The sequence below is a fragment of the Nilaparvata lugens genome, chromosome 12, assembly GCF_014356525.2.
Source record: "Nilaparvata lugens isolate BPH chromosome 12, ASM1435652v1, whole genome shotgun sequence".
NCBI classification, from domain to species: Eukaryota; Metazoa; Arthropoda; class Insecta; order Hemiptera; family Delphacidae; genus Nilaparvata; species Nilaparvata lugens.
Genome location: NC_052515.1, coordinates 5,401,650 through 5,419,096, shown reverse-complemented (window position 1 = coordinate 5,419,096; position 17,447 = coordinate 5,401,650). Strand labels below are relative to the sequence as shown.

General features: G+C 36.2%; 1 protein-coding gene across 1 annotated transcript in view; it reads left to right on the top strand.

Annotated features, from left to right (window-relative positions):
- The window catches only part of LOC111056016 (periodic tryptophan protein 2 homolog), a 36,929-nt gene that overhangs the window by 14,209 nt on the left and 5,273 nt on the right, over positions 1–17,447 (top strand). Inside the window, exons 8-15 of the mRNA XM_022343327.2 lie at positions 1,243–1,456; positions 3,415–3,628; positions 5,780–5,928; positions 6,816–6,963; positions 9,770–9,926; positions 10,911–11,091; positions 12,693–12,840; positions 17,079–17,259. Of these exons, the coding sequence (XP_022199019.2) occupies positions 1,243–1,456; positions 3,415–3,628; positions 5,780–5,928; positions 6,816–6,963; positions 9,770–9,926; positions 10,911–11,091; positions 12,693–12,840; positions 17,079–17,259 (1,392 nt within the window). The remainder of the gene's footprint in view (positions 1–1,242; positions 1,457–3,414; positions 3,629–5,779; positions 5,929–6,815; positions 6,964–9,769; positions 9,927–10,910; positions 11,092–12,692; positions 12,841–17,078; positions 17,260–17,447) is intronic.

Here is a 17,447-nt window from a genome sequence, read left to right as displayed (position 1 = left end):
CTCATGTTACTCAACTGAATCCCACTTTATCAGCGCCATGTTGACATTTCAATTAATTCATTGTTCAATATTTTTGTGCTTTTATATAAAGATCACAAATAGGCGTAAGGCTCAGTTTCTTTAGCAGGGTCAATAGTTGCTTCCACTAGTAGCTGCCACAGAAACACAGAATTGGAAATATCCGTTACACGAATGTGTATAACAATTCCAATCCCGCGTTCCCGCGGCTGCTTGTGGAAGCTACTATTGTCCGATTCGATTTCCCCTGTATGTAGCGTGTTTTAGAACCATTTGCAACTGTTTGGAAATTTAAATATGAAAATCAATTTCTTGTATCAATTGACAAAGGTTAAGGAAACACTTTGACGAATTATTGTTTGTTATCAATATTTATTTACACTTATCTATTCCACTATCCATGACGAACTGCAAGTAATGGTCCGTTTTGAACTAGTTTCAACGACACTACAGCCTAACTGGACATTTTCAATTAGAGAATAGTAGGAAATAGTTCAAAACAGATATTTATTTATGTCTAAGTAAATTTATTGCAGTTCTCAAAGATACACTAACTGAATGCTGCCCGTATTCAGTGAGAAAGTGCTATGAGATCTTCTCAAATTTTCATTTAAATCCTAGTGTTCAGAAAATCATTTAGACGTTTTTTTGAAATGAAAAACTTTCCCTCAATGGAGGAAAACCCCCTATATTTAATTTATTTATTCTCATTCAGAATTATACAACTTACAGAAAAGTACCACAGGCTAACTTACGCCCAAAACGGTTCCAATTCTAATTTATACAACAGTCCAAATGTAGCTAGAGGTTATGTGTCACTTCAAAAATTCTTCAATTACACACTCAATTTACAATCCATAAACACAAAAATCATTTTCAAATTAAAAAATACTTCTAAATTGAATGAAATTAATTACAAATAATAAATATATTTCACATGTCGTACACCGTTTGAGCTTTGCTCATTAAATGCGGTTTAATACGACGTATTAATAATAATAGTACGTTCTTGCACAATTTCAGCGATGCTTTACTTAAATTATCTTGCTTGAACATTTTTTTCGAATGAATCGACAAAGAGTAACAAAATTCAATGATATTTTACCTAATTATCTTGTTTTTTTTCGGAAGATGAGGAACAAAAAGAGACAGAAGACACGGATATCGACAAAGATTAACAAAATTCAATGATATTTTACTCAATTATCTTGTTTTTTTCGGAAGATGAGGAACAAAAAGAGTCGGAAGACACGGATTCGAAGAAGCGTCTGATGAAGCTGCTGGCCAAACATTACCTGTGCGACCAGTTCGGATTCGATAAGCCCAAACTGACCTCGGCTGCCTACCATAAGCAAACTCATATATTGGTCACAGGATTTTCGAATGGTGCTTTCCTAATACACGAACTGCCTGATGTTAATCTCATACATTCCATGAGGTGAGTAATTTATAGAAGGTATTATTACTCGATTATCGAAAAAACTGTATTATCATATTCACCTGTGACCAACACGTAACTCCTGCTTTACAGCAAAGGATAAAAGTTGTATTGTAAAACGTAATCTCCTTAGTTTATTATTTAGTTGAAAAAAATCAAGTTTATCAGTGGTTCAGCTAAGGCATATGATCGGATACACAAACCAAAGAGAAATCCAAAATAGTATATTTCGCACCTAGGGCCGAAAATGAGACTTTTCCGGCTCGAAATCGGTTTTCAAGTCCGAGGCCGTAGGCCGAGGACTAGAAAAGATTGAGAACCGGAAAAACATTTTTGCCCGTGGTGCGAACGCTATTTTTTGCCACACAGAAAAATAAACAATATATATATGAGAATAATTGTTTATTAAGCACTTCCAAAAGCAAAAGTGGAAGGTCATAGCTCTAGCAAATCTTAGGTAATCTGAATATCAAGAAATTTTCCAAGTATTTTTATTTTTTATTCTGATTTGTCTAAATAACCTAGAAGATTATGTTCAATTATGTGGGAGGTTGAGTTTATACTTTTTTATTATTTATTATAAATGTTTTAATTATTATTGAATAATAAACACAAATAATGAAAAGTTTTTTGATCATCTGTTTTAGCCCACTTGAAATTTGTTAGCGGCCGGAAAGGTTACTCTTTCCGGCCTTAGCCGGAAAGAAACCTGTTCTGACTTCTGACGAGAGTCGTCTGCAAACAATGTCTTTCAGATCTACGTAGGGACTGGAAAACAGCTGCTTTCTGTGAAGTGTGGCGAAAATAATCTTTTTACTTTCACCAATTCACCTAATTTAATTCATAAAACTTCAACCTAATGCAAATATTGCTGGTAGCTGATTGATTAAATTAATATTGACAATGCAATTAAAAGTGGCACTTACAGTAACCAAGGCCCGGTTTCGACCATCGACCATTAAGTCTATATTGAATAAATTGGTTCAATGGTTCATTAGATTCAATAACTGTCCTAGAAACAGGGCCTTAGTCTAGAAAAATCAAAAGCGTTAGAGACATAAGGGCTTATATGATATTATGGTGAATTACGAACAGAAAATATATTATGTTTTTGTTGATATCTGTACAGGATTGCATAATGTTTTTTTGGTTAAGTTCTGGGAACACGGTAAATTGTTCCAAGTGGTGAATTGTGACTAGCGATAAAAAGTTCTGCGTCACATGGGAACCATTTTGACAGTAAATGTTCCAAAATCCAGTTACCGATAAATCAATCCTCTCTTGCACTCTGACGGCGGCGCATTCAGAATGTACCAAAATCGAAGGGCTGTCATTGGTTGATAGGATGAACCGTCTGCAGATGGCTTGTTGGTCTACCATAGTAAAGCCAAATATAAATATAAATCTCAGTATCCTTTTTGAATTATTTTAACACAACATGTTTCGGACATTGATGCCATTTTTTAAGGGTACTGAGATTTGTATTTATATTTATATTACAAGTAGCCCTAAACAGTAAAGAGACAAAGCCACATAATATATAACCAACAAAAAGATGCTTGATAACCATTCTTTGAATGGTAGAATATTTGAGAGTTATGAAGTGGAAGAAATGAACACTCTTCTAAAAGGTAAGTTTGTAAAGCAACATTTGTTCATCTTCGCAGCTAGTAAAAGACAAACTTTGGTGGGAATCAACTTCAAAAGTGCGCGCCAAAAGCTTGAATCAAAGATTTTGAAGTGGCGTTCCATGGGAACAAGTAGTTTTTCACCAGTCACGTGATAGGCAGTCACTTGACAGGGAACAATTTACCACTTACCTTGCTCCCAGAATGAACCCATTGTTGGTAAATATTTTTAATGTTATGTAATAAGTCTTGAATGTTCTAAATTGGCAATAAATGAAATTTAAATTAAAAAAATAGTACTCTTTTGAAAGCAATTTGATTTTGTTGCAGTATATCAGAGCAGGCAATCACAACGGTGTCACTGAACGGGAGCGGAGAGTGGCTGGCCCTGGGCTGCGGGGGTTCGAGTCACGGCCAACTGCTGGTGTGGGAGTGGCAGTCCGAGACATATGTGATGAAGCAGCAGTCGCATGCGGCTGGCATGGCGTGTCTCGCCTACTCCATAGATGGACAGTACATTGCAACCGGCGGAGAAGACGGAAAGGTATGCAAGATACACAACACAAATACCTACATATTATGCACTATATAGTTCTTTTATTTATGTGTTTTGCTTGGTCAGGTATATAAAAATATAAGTGCTTGTAATATTATAATTTGAATATTATAAACACATGACCGAGGCTCCTGGAAGCGACTGACCCGAAACGCCATAACCACAGGAAGAAGAAGAAGAACATTAAGAAGAAGAAGAACTGTATGTTCTTCTTCTTCTTCTTTGATGGCGCTACAGCCCAAATCGAGCCCTGGCCTCCTCAATACTGCGCCTCCATCCATCACGATCTCTTGCCTTCATTCTCCAATTCCTGATGCGAAGAAGTTCTGCAGCATCCTTTGAGATGCCATCCACCCATCTCAGTCTTAGCTTTCCCACCGGTCTTCTGCCTCCCGGTTGTCCCACATATATTTTTCTGGGTGACCGAGGGTCTGGCATCTGCTCCACATGCCCTGCCCATCTCAAGCAGTTCAGTCTGACATATACAGACAGGGGTGGCTCTTTATAGAGTGCAGCTAATTCATTGTTGTTGTTTCTTATTCGCCAGACACCCTCATCACACATAGGTCCATATAATATATTCTACGCAGCATTTCCCTTTCCCAGCGGTCTAGATAAGTGACCACTGTGCGTATTATAGTTTTATATATTCTGATCTTTATGTTCCTGTGGACGCTTCTTGACTTGAAAATCTGAGAACTGTATGTTTACAGTTATGTATTCAATGTCTGCATAAACAAGTGTAATAACATGTTATCTTAAATGCCGAATGGAAAGGAGTAGTGTGTTCATTAAGATGGCCTCAATTTTCAAAAGTAGAGATCTGGATATGAATAATCAAGTCACAATGTTGCGCTTTTTGTTTATGTTTTTTCGGTATTTTTATATGGAATAGAGTTATGGACATTGACAGAAGTTACAACAAAAGATTGGAGTCATATGAGATGTGGCTGTATTAGAGGATTTTGAGGGTTTCATGGATGGATTGTGTGGCTAATGTCGAGATTCTTCTATATAGAAAACTTTACTTAGAAAACTTAAATAGAGTACTTTCAGTACTTTGTAAAGATATTCTTAGTAAATTACTATTACTCTATTAAAACTTCGTAAAGTAGAATACATCTAAACACAACAACGTATGCATAATTATTATCAAAAGAAATTCCAAATTAAACGCCATAACTACTCTGTAGTTAAAATTGTACTATTGCAAAATCCTGTACTATCAAGCCGTTTTGATTTTGTATAGAATGATAGCTGCTATCCGTTGGAGTAGTAATTGAGCATGCCTGTCTGGCAAAAAGAACGAGTTCGATTTACGCGTGTGTTATTCATTTTTAGATAATAGCTCTCATAGAATTTCCTTCTAGCTGTTCTCCCTATTTTCAATATTTTTGGACATGTTAGTAGAATAGTTTTGGGTCAAGCCTGTTGTATAATCTCAATCTTATCAATAATATGGTCTGCAATTGTATCCACAAATAAATAAAAATATTTTCTATAACAGAAGTCTTATGGGTGGTTGACAGCAATTTAATTTCGAATTACGTTTGATAATTATTATAATTCTAATAGAATCCTGAGTTTGCAGTACAAAATGTTTGTGCGGAAAGTGAAAGTGACTGGAGCATGCTTCCAAACACATTTGGTCATTTTCAACAGACTGAAACCTCTCATGCTTGAAAGTATTCTCCAGAGCAACAAAAAATGTTTTCATCAATGAATTATGACATTATATTTTTTCTATTATGTAGGCTACTATTTTCTACTATGTATATTTTGTAATATAATTGATGTTGAACTGAGCCGTTTCCATACTCGCCGATTCCTCACCGACACGAAACATACGATGTTCTCCGATTGACTGAGAATCAGCTTTTGGTGAGAATTAGCCAATCGGGGATCATTCTGCGTGTCGTGTCGGCGAGAAATCGGTGAGTATGAAAACGGCCAATGGCTACATGTTGATTGTTTCCATAGGCTACTCATTTCATTAATGCCGCTACTTATAAAAAATATTTGTTTAACATTGTTTTTTTTCATTAAGTACCTCTCTACTTATAAATGAATTATTATTTAGACTATCTATAAATGTTTACATTATTTTTTTAGTAATTTGTATTTTGTTGTGATTTGCAGGTGAAACTATGGAACACAAGATCTGGTTTCTGCTTTGTGACATTCAGTGAGCACACATCGAGCGTGAGTGCCGTACGTTTCGCCAATAGTCGCAAGTTCCTCGTTTCTGCCTCGCTTGACGGTACGGTGCGGGCTTTCGATATGACTAGGTCAATATCACAATCAATTCAATTTAGATTTAATCATTTCATACATTCAAAAATATATTTCATTTTTTAAAGAAAGAATCAGTATTTATAGACTTAGAATAGCCGGCCGGTGAGGTGTAATGGTCTGTAGTTTGCAACTCCAGACTGTTACACTCTGTCTGGTCGTGGGTTCGAATCCCGCCGGTCAGCGTGGATGTTTCATTATTTCATCAATATAATTCCATTACCTGGGCACAAGTGAAAAGCTTATGTGGGCATCATCCGCATTAAAGAAAGTGCATGAAACATTTTACATTATTACCGATGAATAGTGTTTAACTAATTAATATATTTGTTTTATTTTGTTTCAAATCGATCTATATTTAAAATTTCCATCATCTGAGCACAAATAAAAATCTTATGTGGGCATTATCCGCAGTTGAAACTGTTTGAAACTTAGCTTTAAGGTAGTCATTAGTAAGAACTCAGTACACTCGTTCTATTACTGAAATTTTTGGTGCAGTCCAAATATTCTCAATTACCTACTGTCTTATTTGCTTATTTTTCATAACTCCATTTACTGGAAGCCGGTTACCAGAAAATTTTCACGTGAAACGTGTGTACACATACACATACAAATTACAGGTTCAAGTCAGTGTTTACACGATTCAAGTTACATGCCTCTAGTAATTAGGTCACATAACCTCATTTTGGCTATTCTATTATCAAAATTAGGGAGAGAAATAATTTTGGGTCGATCCTGTTGATTTTCTCCCAATCATTAATTTGGTGTTATGTGAAATGAAATCAATAAATGATTATTTATTTACTGTATTTATTGGAACGTATACTGTAGTTGCGATAAGCAGACCTTATTGTATGATTTTCATGTGTGTTTCTATTGGCAGGTACCGTAATTTCCGCACATTCACGTCGCCCCGCCCTGTGCAGTTTGTGAGCTTGGCTCTGGATGCCAGTGGAGAATTCGTTGCAGCCGGCGGACAGGATGTCTTCGAAATCTATCTCTGGTCCATGAAAGTCGGACGATTGCTTGAGGTCAATATTAGTCAATAGAAAGTCTTACAAAAGTGCTCAAAAATGCAATACCCATCATACAGTTTAAGATATGTTTTATATTATTCTACCTAGAAAGAATACCTTCAGTTCTTATGCACCTTCAGTGCCAGAATGAATACCTGTGATCACAGCCTGCACACAGGGACAATAGTAGCTTCCACTAGCTGTCACGGAAACGCGGAATTGGAAATGTCCCGAACTCAAAATTTGTGCATGGCATTTCCAAATACATGTTCTAGTCGACCTAAACTAGTGGAAGCTACTATTGACCCGTGCTTAGCGTGCTTGATAGAAGGATTAATAGCTTCCACTAAGGGTCTACCAGCTATGGCGGCAACACGGAATCTGTATGAACTGAACTGAACTCTCTCGAACTATGTACCTCTACTATTGCATAAATATCAATTAACATTTTAATTGATTTTGTGCAAGGATAAGCTATGATTAGAATTTTAGGACTTTGGATAAAATGTTTAAAAAATCCACTTCTAGTTTCTTAACTAAGCCCAGTTTCTAAAGCTACGTTAGTAAAATAATGATTATATCAATGAAGCTGTAGATCACTGTCGACTATCATATATATTCGAACATGAATACATTAGCATATATTTTTTATTACATAATGATTGGTTACAGGGGAAAATGCCTCTACACGAAAGCCAAATAACTAGAACACATTGATGTGCAAGTAACACTGAATAAATTACTCTGAAGAAGCTACTCTACTCTCTACTTGGTTCTCTTCAAACTTCAAAGAATTTGATTTTTGGTTCACCGCTTCTTTAAAATTTCTGCATCTTCTATCAATCTATCTTTATTTTTACTTTCCTTGCCCTATTACCATAGGTAAGGAAAGTATTGCTTTCCGAAAAAAATTAAGGTACCCCAATTTCTAAATTTCTATACGTTTCAAGGTCCCCTGAGTCCAAAAAAGTGGTTTTCGGGTATTAGTCTGTACGTGTGTGTGTGTGTGTGTGTGTATGAGTGTATGTGCGTCTGTGTACACGATATCTCATCTCCAAATTAACGGAATGACTTGAAATTTGGAACTTAAGGTCCTTACAATATAAGGATCCGACTCCAACAATATCGATCTAATGCATTTCAAGATGGCGGATAAAATGGTGAAAATGTTGTCAAAAACAGGGGTTTTCGCGATTTTCTCGAAAACGGCTTCAACGATTTTCTTCAAATTTATACCTAAAATTATCATTGATAAGCTCTATCAACTGCCACAAGTCCCAAGTCCCATATCTGTAAAAATTCCAGGAGCTCCGCCCCATCTATGCAAAGTTTAATTTTAGATTCCCAATTATCAGGCTCTAGATACAATTTAAACAAAAAATTCCAAGTGGAAAAGATTGAGCTTGAAAATCTCTACAATTAATGTTCAGTAACATTTTCACCTAAAATTTAAAATAAGCTCGAGATTCGAGAAAATGTTATTATTTCAATTACAAACTGTTAGCAACTGTTGATTCTATTAAATCATTCACTATGAAGAGATAGCAGACTTCGTGTGTCTCCAGCGTTATTGTCCTGTCACCATGTCACCAGCTGGCTTGGATCTTTAAATAGTAGACTTGAGATGCGCGGGAACACTAGCGTCAGGTAATAAATTCTCATAACGACAAGGAAAGTTGTGTGAGTGCGCCACACCAGATTTTTTCTCTGTTGTCTTTATTCTATCTTTATTTTCTTTTTAGCTTTTCCCCTAATTAATATTTAAGATTTAAAACATTTATTTCCTTTTTAAATTTTCCTACAAGTCTCTTAATATAAACTCAACTCTAGTTGAGTAAGCTTTTTCCTTTTTTATTGCTTTAAGTTCTATATATTATTAAGTCGAATTGGTTACAGGGTTTGTTTTATTTCCATATAATTTAGTGAAATTAAGTTTAAAATTAAATGCTGATATTTTTGTTGTATTTTTGGAGGAAATAAATTTGATTTGATTTAATGGTAAACAAACATGTGCGTGTGAGAGTGGATCTTGGAGCAGCAAGATCGATTCACAGTTGCCACCCAACATCTTTGTTGAATACTGAACTCAATAAGCACAGAATGTGATTCATGCCCGGTTGCAGAGTTGTCACATTAAGTTAAAATCAGGCAGTTAACTCATTTATGAAGTCATAAATTCACTTTCTGTTGCACAGATGTCAAAGTAAACTGTAGCTCCCATAAAACTCAAAACACCCAATTAGACACATGATTTCGTTGCACAGTCGTCAGAAAGAGCTTATTTATGTACCCAATAGCTAAAAACGGTCAGTTAAGTTATGGGCCCGAAGTCGTGCTGTTAAATCCAACAATATCTACTCCCACCAAATGCATTTTAGAGGTTGTGATAGCTTTTTTGAAAGATGTTTACGAAAAATCATCTGTATATAAGTATTTTTTTTTCTCTCCCAATTTTTTAAGTTGTTTATAACCTCCAAATCGCTAAATATAGTGAGAAAAAGTGAATAGAGCTGCAGTGTGACTTATGTGTGGTGCTAATTCGATATATAGCTAAATGGGCTTCGGCAAACGACTGTGCAACGACCAACCATTTATTTCAGTGGTTTTAAACTATGTCTCACATAGCTATGTTTGATTTTATGTAATGACTCTGCAACCGGGTATTAGTGTAAAAAAGCATTGTGAACAGATATTTGTGAGTCCAGCAATTAAAAGCGGAAATTAGTTATCAAAAACGCAAACTTCAAGTTATTGTTGGCTCTCGTTGCAATAAATCTACTAGAGTGCTTGATTAATTCATAATAATTTTTACATGTTGTAGGTGCTAACAGGTCACGAAGGGCCAGTTGTTGGCTTGGCGTTCAGCCCCGTGTTATCCAGTACAGCGTTGGCTTCAGTCAGCTGGGACAAAACGTTAAGGCTTTGGAATGCCATCGAGTCGGGAGCTCAGAGTGAAACAATCGTTCTATCCTCTGACGGTAATCTCATTTATTTACTAACTTATCAAATGTTATCCTCTTGTAAAACAATATTAAAATAGATACAGTCATATTAATTTTATCTGAAATTATATTTCCAGTCAAGTCTCGCCCTAAGTTTCAAAATTGGTCTAAAATGACCTCCTGAAGCCTCGTTTGTTCTTATCTTATGTTTCATCTTCTTCTCATCCAATTTTTCAACTACTTGATGCATTTCTGTGTTGTTGTGAAGGTGGTGTTGTGGTGTCCATATCCGTCTATCTAGATATTGTAAAAACCACTCATTTATTGAAACAAGTTGAGATACTAGTTTCGGTTGTTACATCATTATCAGTCTCTAGTAAATTAATAAATAGGTTATGGAGATTAATAGTGAACTAGTAAACAGACAATAGAGATTCGAAATGGTGTATGTAACAACCGAACTATTTTCTCAAATGGTTTTGACTAAATCAAAACAGTTTTACTTAATTATTATTTTAATGGCTCTGCCAATGTTAAATATCTCTTTAATATGAGTGGTAGAAACATTACAATTCACCTTGATGGATGCCCTTTAAAATAACGTGGATTTCATGGTCTTACACTTATAGGTCAGTTTAACCTGGATAACTTGAATCAAAGCTATCTAATAGGGATATTCACGATGTCGGATTTAGACCAGCTATTTTCTATTTCTTACTATTTAATTACTTACTATTACTTACTAATGCTATAGTTGTATATTGCACAAAATATAGCAGCTGATTCAAGCTAGCAGATAGCTCGTTTTAGCTGGCCAACTCAAAATCGTGAATACCCCAACTATAAAAGGTGGTGGAAGAGGAAAAGTGGCAACTTTGCCTTCCTCTAATTTCGACTGACTTGGAAATGTGAATCTCACTTTAGATTCAAGAAGCTGAATGTACATCTTACATCTTGTTTTTCACATTTCTATCTGGATGTTTATATATTATATATTGTTTGTGTGTTGTGCACATACAGGTGTATCGGTGGCGTATAAGCCAGATGGCAAAGAGGTGATAGTGGCGACCCTGAATGGGCACCTCACTTCTTTCGAGGTGGAGTCTGCGAGTCAGTGCTCGTGTATCGAGGGTCGCAACGACCTCAGTAGTGGTCGCCTCGAAGCTGATCTTATCACTGCTAAGAAATCGCTGGCTGGCAAGTCAGTAAACTTTTCATTCATTCATTCTCATAATCAGCTAATTCGCTTCATTCATTCCATCCATTATTTAATTCATTTTTCTATTATTGCGTACGTGTTTTGATGTTTTACCTTATCTGTTCGCCTGAAAATAATCGTAAAGTCGTACTAGCAGAGGCCCTGAAATTGATCAGATGCGATTTGAAAACTCTGAAACAAGACCTGAGTCAGTCCAAACAGAGAGCGGTCAGGCCTTATGGATTCTGCGGTGGGCTACACTCTCTTTCTAAAGACAAAATTGCGGTGGTCAAACAATCTTTCTATAGTGAGTAAGTCCACAGAAGCTTGAAACTACCTTCGCTATGTTATGACCCTAAAGCCAGTTAAACACACATCGATTTTTGGACATACGATTTTTTATCATCTTATAAATTCTACCAGATTGAACATATCTTGATGTACATAATGGGCCCGTTCTGTGTACATAGAATGTGATAAATTGTCCGATTCACAATTTACCAGGTAAAAAAAGTTCCGCGTTCCATGGGAAGAGTTTTGACAGATTCTGTACCAGAAACCAGTTGCAGTTCAAAATTCCTGCCCCACAGTCGAAGCGTGGTAAATTGTCCGGTCTGGTACAGTTCCAACTATCTGAGCTCTCATTGGTCGATTATTGTAGTCTGCTTGCTTCTCTGCGCATGCGCTGATAGTTTGTTTACCATAGCATAGCCATAGAATAAATAACCAACAATATGATGTTTGATAATCATTCATTAAATGAATTTTTCTCTATAGAAAATTTGAGAGTAATGGAATAAAAGAAATGCACACTTTTCTAGACGGTAAGTTTGTAAAACAGCCTTTCTTCATTCAGCTAGTAAACGACACATTTTGGTGTAAAGCTTGAACCAACGATTTTGAAATGGCGTTCCATGGGAACATTTTGCACTAGTCACGTGATGGAACAATTTACGATTGGAACTGGAACAATGTACTGTACCCAGAACGTACACAATATCACAACATTTATTTGCCAAGTTCCGTTTAATATGGTATTTTTTATAGGGATGGCAAAATCCGAACGTCTGAAAATCGATGTGTGTATAACTGGCTTAATGAGGTGACAATTAGACGGGTTGACGTTGACACTCTGTAATGTGTATAGTCCCGAATACTTGTCACCTGTGGTCTCAAAAGGTGACTAGCTTTTGGGTTGACAACTTGTCAGGAGCGATATATTTTTAGGGAGGTGACAAGCTGTGGTCAAAATGCCGAGTTGACAAGCTGTCACGTTCCCGATCGGATATGACCGGAAACTCTTACACCAGTAATTCTTATTGCATGTTTAATAATATCAGTAGTCTGCTGGTTATTAGAATAGGAAATTACAAAAATATTGGCTTGTATTTTGTCATGCAACAGGGCCCTGACCCCTGACCTGAGTCAACCAGGACACTGAATCTATTTTCTTATTAGGCCTACTACAAACATTACATCTATTCTAGTACAAGGGCTAACGTCTTTTATTAGGTTAATGTCTGTCAACTCTTCATTAGTTAATAATACTTTTGTTTATTGTAATGTATTTTGAGATGTCAAGTAGATTATGTTGTGATTTGTAGGTCATTCAATACAGTGTGCTATTCGGCGGATGGGGAGTATGTGATAGCCGGTGGTCAATCCAAACACGTGTGCATCTACTATGTCAAGGAAGGATTGCTCACGAAAAAATTCGAAATCACCCAGAATCGGTCATTGGATGCTGTTGATGTGAGTAATTAATCAATAATAATAAACATTTATTATTCTTCAATGTTGTTTCTCATCACGAACTGCTTATTATTAAATCACTTTTTGCTATTAGAAAAAACGACTAGCAGTCAGATATTTTACAATAAATGAATTAATCACTCACTGTGACAACGAGATCTTTCGGCAGGTCCGCCATCTTCTTCTTTAAGAAGATTTATTGTAAAATATCTGACTGCTAGTCGTTTTTTCTAATATCAAGAGGTGATTTATTATTCAATTTGAAATAATAATAATAAAAATTGGCTTAAGATTTCAGAAAGAGAACGAATTGAGTTTTATGTTGGCTTTTGAGAAAATGATAATCACTAAACTAACCCCGTCAAGCGCAAAGTTCTGTTTCTTAAAATTAACTGTTGATTATCATAAATTGAATAGAAAAAACAATGAACCGTGAAACAATTAAAAAAATCATATTCTTACCATGTTCAGCGTAAAACGCCGTTTAATCTCTTCATATTCGCTGGCGTATGTAATAGATACTGTATCAAGTAGGCCTACCTTAGTTTAAATAGTTTTATAAGAAAATCGAAGGATAGTTCTATATTGAGATTCACTCCAATCTGTCAGCATTTCTCATAGATGATAATAATAATGCTTCCTATTCGACCAATTCTGAAAGTTTGAAGTTAATCTCACTATAAATGCCCTTCGAGTTGATTTCCCGTTTTTTGATCTTATTAATGTATTCTTTCAAAAATATAATTAACATATTTATGCAACTATAGTCCTGTCAACCTTTCTTATTGTATAATCTAGATGTGGAAAATACATTATCCAGCAAAATTAATGTGTATTTTCTGGCTCAACATAAACTTCTATTTGGATATTATACAAGAGTATTGATGAATAATTAATAACACTATTGAACACATTGTTTCAAAATTGCAACTCTTTTGTAATTGTATCAATTAGAACTAAGTTTAGTATTAGCAACTTTTGTATGTGTAATATAATATTTATGTATATGTTTTGCCAATAAACTCCTCTGGTTGCAATTCATTAGCAATCAGAGAAATTATTATTATTGTGAAACAATTACAACTCTTCACAAATTGTTTCATTTACATCCAAGGTCATTGTTGAACTCCTCAAATTCTGAAATCTCAACTCTGTAAATTCAAAATTCTTAGTATGAATACTTTTTCACTTGGAATCTTAGTTATAGATCGGGAAAACATTACCTGAGAACTGTATTATTCAACGAAAATTCAGTACAGAAAAAGTATTTTCAGTTTCTGTATTTGTAGGTACTAATAAATAATGTATTAATAAAAAGTATTTATACTTTGTGAAAATGAATTTGAATTTGTATTTTAAAAAATTTGGTCAAGCCTGTTGATAGTTTTCAATTCATTGCCATGGCTTGTGAATTATAACTGTGTATAACGTAGGCTGAAAATACTACAAGTTTATGCTCCACAAGTAGGATGTACCGACGACGAAAAAGAGAGATTTGAAGAAGAGTTGGAAAGTAATTTGCACAACGTCGAAGTAGTGATGGGAGATTTCAATGCGCATGTGGGTAGTAGCAGGGCAGGTTATGAAGAGGTTATAGGATGTTTCAGTTATGGTACACGGAATGAGGAAGGAGAAAAACTTCTTGATTTATGCCAAAGGAACGGCATGAGAGTTGCAAACACTTGGTACAAGAAAAGAGAAAGCCATATGATAACTAGGTATAGTTGGGATGGAAGAAATAAGAGTGTAGTTGACTATTTCCTAGTGGACCGGGAATGGGGGAGAAATTTAACAAATGTTAAAGTGATACCAAGTGTGAGCATGGATGGCGACCACAGATTGCTTGTGGCACAGTGGAAATGCAACGAAATGGAAAGACCAAAACAGCAGAAAAGACAATGTAGAATAAGGGAATGGAAGTTGAAGGACAGGGATAGAGCTGAAGAATACAGACGGTTGATAGCAATAGAAATGCCCAGGAGTGAGAATGGAGAAGTGGAGGAGGAGTGGATGCAATTCAAACGAGCTTTGGTAAATACAGCGGAGAAAGTATGTGGCAGGACATCCGGGAAAATTAAAGATAAGGAAACGGTATGGTGGAATGCACGTACGATTGAGGCTGTCAAAAATAAGAACACAGCCTGGAGAAAATGGTGGAGAACCAAGACAGAGGAGGACAGAGATACATATAATAATGAAAAGAGAAAGTGTAAAAAAGTTATTGAAGAAGAAAAAGAAAATGCATGGGAAGGTTTTGTAAATAAATTGAGAGATGACGTGAAAGGAAATAGTAAAATGTTTTATAGGATAATGAAAAATAAGAAGAAGAAGAATGAGATGCCACAAAGAATGGAAGGAGAAGACGGGAGAATTGTAGAGAAGCCTGAGGAAATAAAACTGTTATGGGAAGAATATTTCAGGAAACTTCTTAATGGACAAGATGAAGACAACAACGAGGGAGAAATAGAGGAAGAAGGAAACAACCAGTGGGAGACAAACCAGGGTAATATCAGCTGGAAGGAAATGGAAGATGCAATTCAGAGAATGAGCAGTGGAAAGGCACCCGGACCTGATGAATTATCAGTCGACATGATTAGGGCAGCTGGACCGATTGGAATACAATGGTTTTACCGAGTTCAGAAATGCATCTGGAAAAACAAAGTAATCCCAGAGGACTGGAAGAAAGGAGAAATAATTCCCTTGTTTGAAAAAGGAAGTAAGAAGAATTGTAAAAATTATAGGAGAATCACCTTGATGAGCCACTGTGCGAAAATCTTCGAAAGAATATTACTAAACAGAATCAGCCCAAAAATCGAGCTTGAACAAAGTGAGGAACAATATGGTTTTCGACCAGGCCGCAGTACAGTAGATCTTATATTCTCCATAAGACAACTGATGGAAAAGAGCTGGGAATATAATAAGAAGATTGTGATGCTATTTATAGACATAGAGAAAGCGTATGATTCAGTGGATAGGCAAGGTTTGTGGCAGGAAATGGAAAATTTTGGGATTGAGAAAGAACATATTGGCATAATAAAGGAGATGAATAGGGGATATAAGTGCAGAGTAAGAACACAAAGTGGTTGTACAGACGAGTTTGAAGTAAGGAATGGGCTAAAACAGGGAAGTATTCTATCACCAGCCTTGTTCAATGTAGTTATGGAAGGAATGAATAGACAAGTGAGAGAGGAAGTAGGAGAAAGGGATAAGAAAATGATATTTGCGGATGATATGATGATTTGGGGAGAAACAGTTGAGGATGTACAGATGCAGTTGGATGCTTGGAGCAGGGTTATGGAGAAATATGGTCTGAAAATAAGCAGGGAAAAGAGTGAAGTAATGGTTTTTGGAAGGGATGACAATTTTGCCGGAGATATCAGATTGAATGGAGAACCCCTGAAAAATGTTGGAAGTTTCAGGTACTTGGGCAGTGAAATTGCAGATGATGGGAGAATAAACCACGAGATAACTAGAAGATTACAAAAGGGGGGGAATTTCTACCAAACAGTTAAACATTTGATTTGGGATGGAAAAGTACCAGAAAAGGCAAAGATTATGATGTAGAAGATGTATTAAGTACCCATCATATTATACGGAGCCGAGACATGGACGATGACGGAAAGAGAGTGGAGTCGAATACAGGCAGGAGAAATGAGGTTCCTCAGGGCAATAAAGGGGAAGACACGAAGAGACAGAGTTAGAAATGAGGATATAAGAAGAGAATTGAACATGGGGAGTATAAGGGAAAAGGTTGAAAGTATGAGACTACGCTGGTTTGGGCACATGAAGAGAATGAGAGAGGATCGGCTGCCAAGGAGAATGGAGGAGATGAGGATTGAAGGGAGGAGACCAAGAGGACGACCGCGACGACGATGGACAGACTCAGTGGCCAACGAAGTGGAGAAGAGAGGACACCGATGGCGGCAGGTGGAGGACGAGCGATGGTGGGAGGACCGAACAAGATGGAGAGGCATTGTAAACACCCAGACCCGGCACTAGCTGGAACGGGACCCGGATATGTATGTATGTATGTATGTATAACGTAGGATGAACAATTATAATATTTCTGAATATTATGATGATAATTTCAATATCCAATGAAAGCTAACTAGAACTAAGGGCTTCTGCTAGTGAAAACGACCGAAGAACTAAATTTCAAAAGGAAATTCATTAAACGAAATTGTTAAAAAAACTCCGGTTTCTGAGTACTAATATTATTTTTTGTGGTTTGATTGCAGGACTTTATAAATCGTCGAAAAATGACGGAATTTGGCAATATGGCGCTGGTGGAAGAGCGAGAATTTCACGATAAGACTGAAAAGACGGCAGTCAAGCTACCCGGAGTCAGGAAGGGAGACATGGCTGCCAGGTCCAGTAAACCGGAGATCAGAGTTTTCCAAGTCCAGTTCTCACCTACAGGTAAATTATATCACATATTTAGCATCTCAGTTATATGTGTTTTTCAAGGTCAAGAGGCCGGAATACCGATCCCATCTAAATGGGTAAAAGTAAAGAAGAAGAAAAACAATAAGTACAGAATTTAGCTGGATGTAGCGTACTTTTATAGTCAAATGTAAAATCAGATTACATTCAAGCCCTTTGCTGGC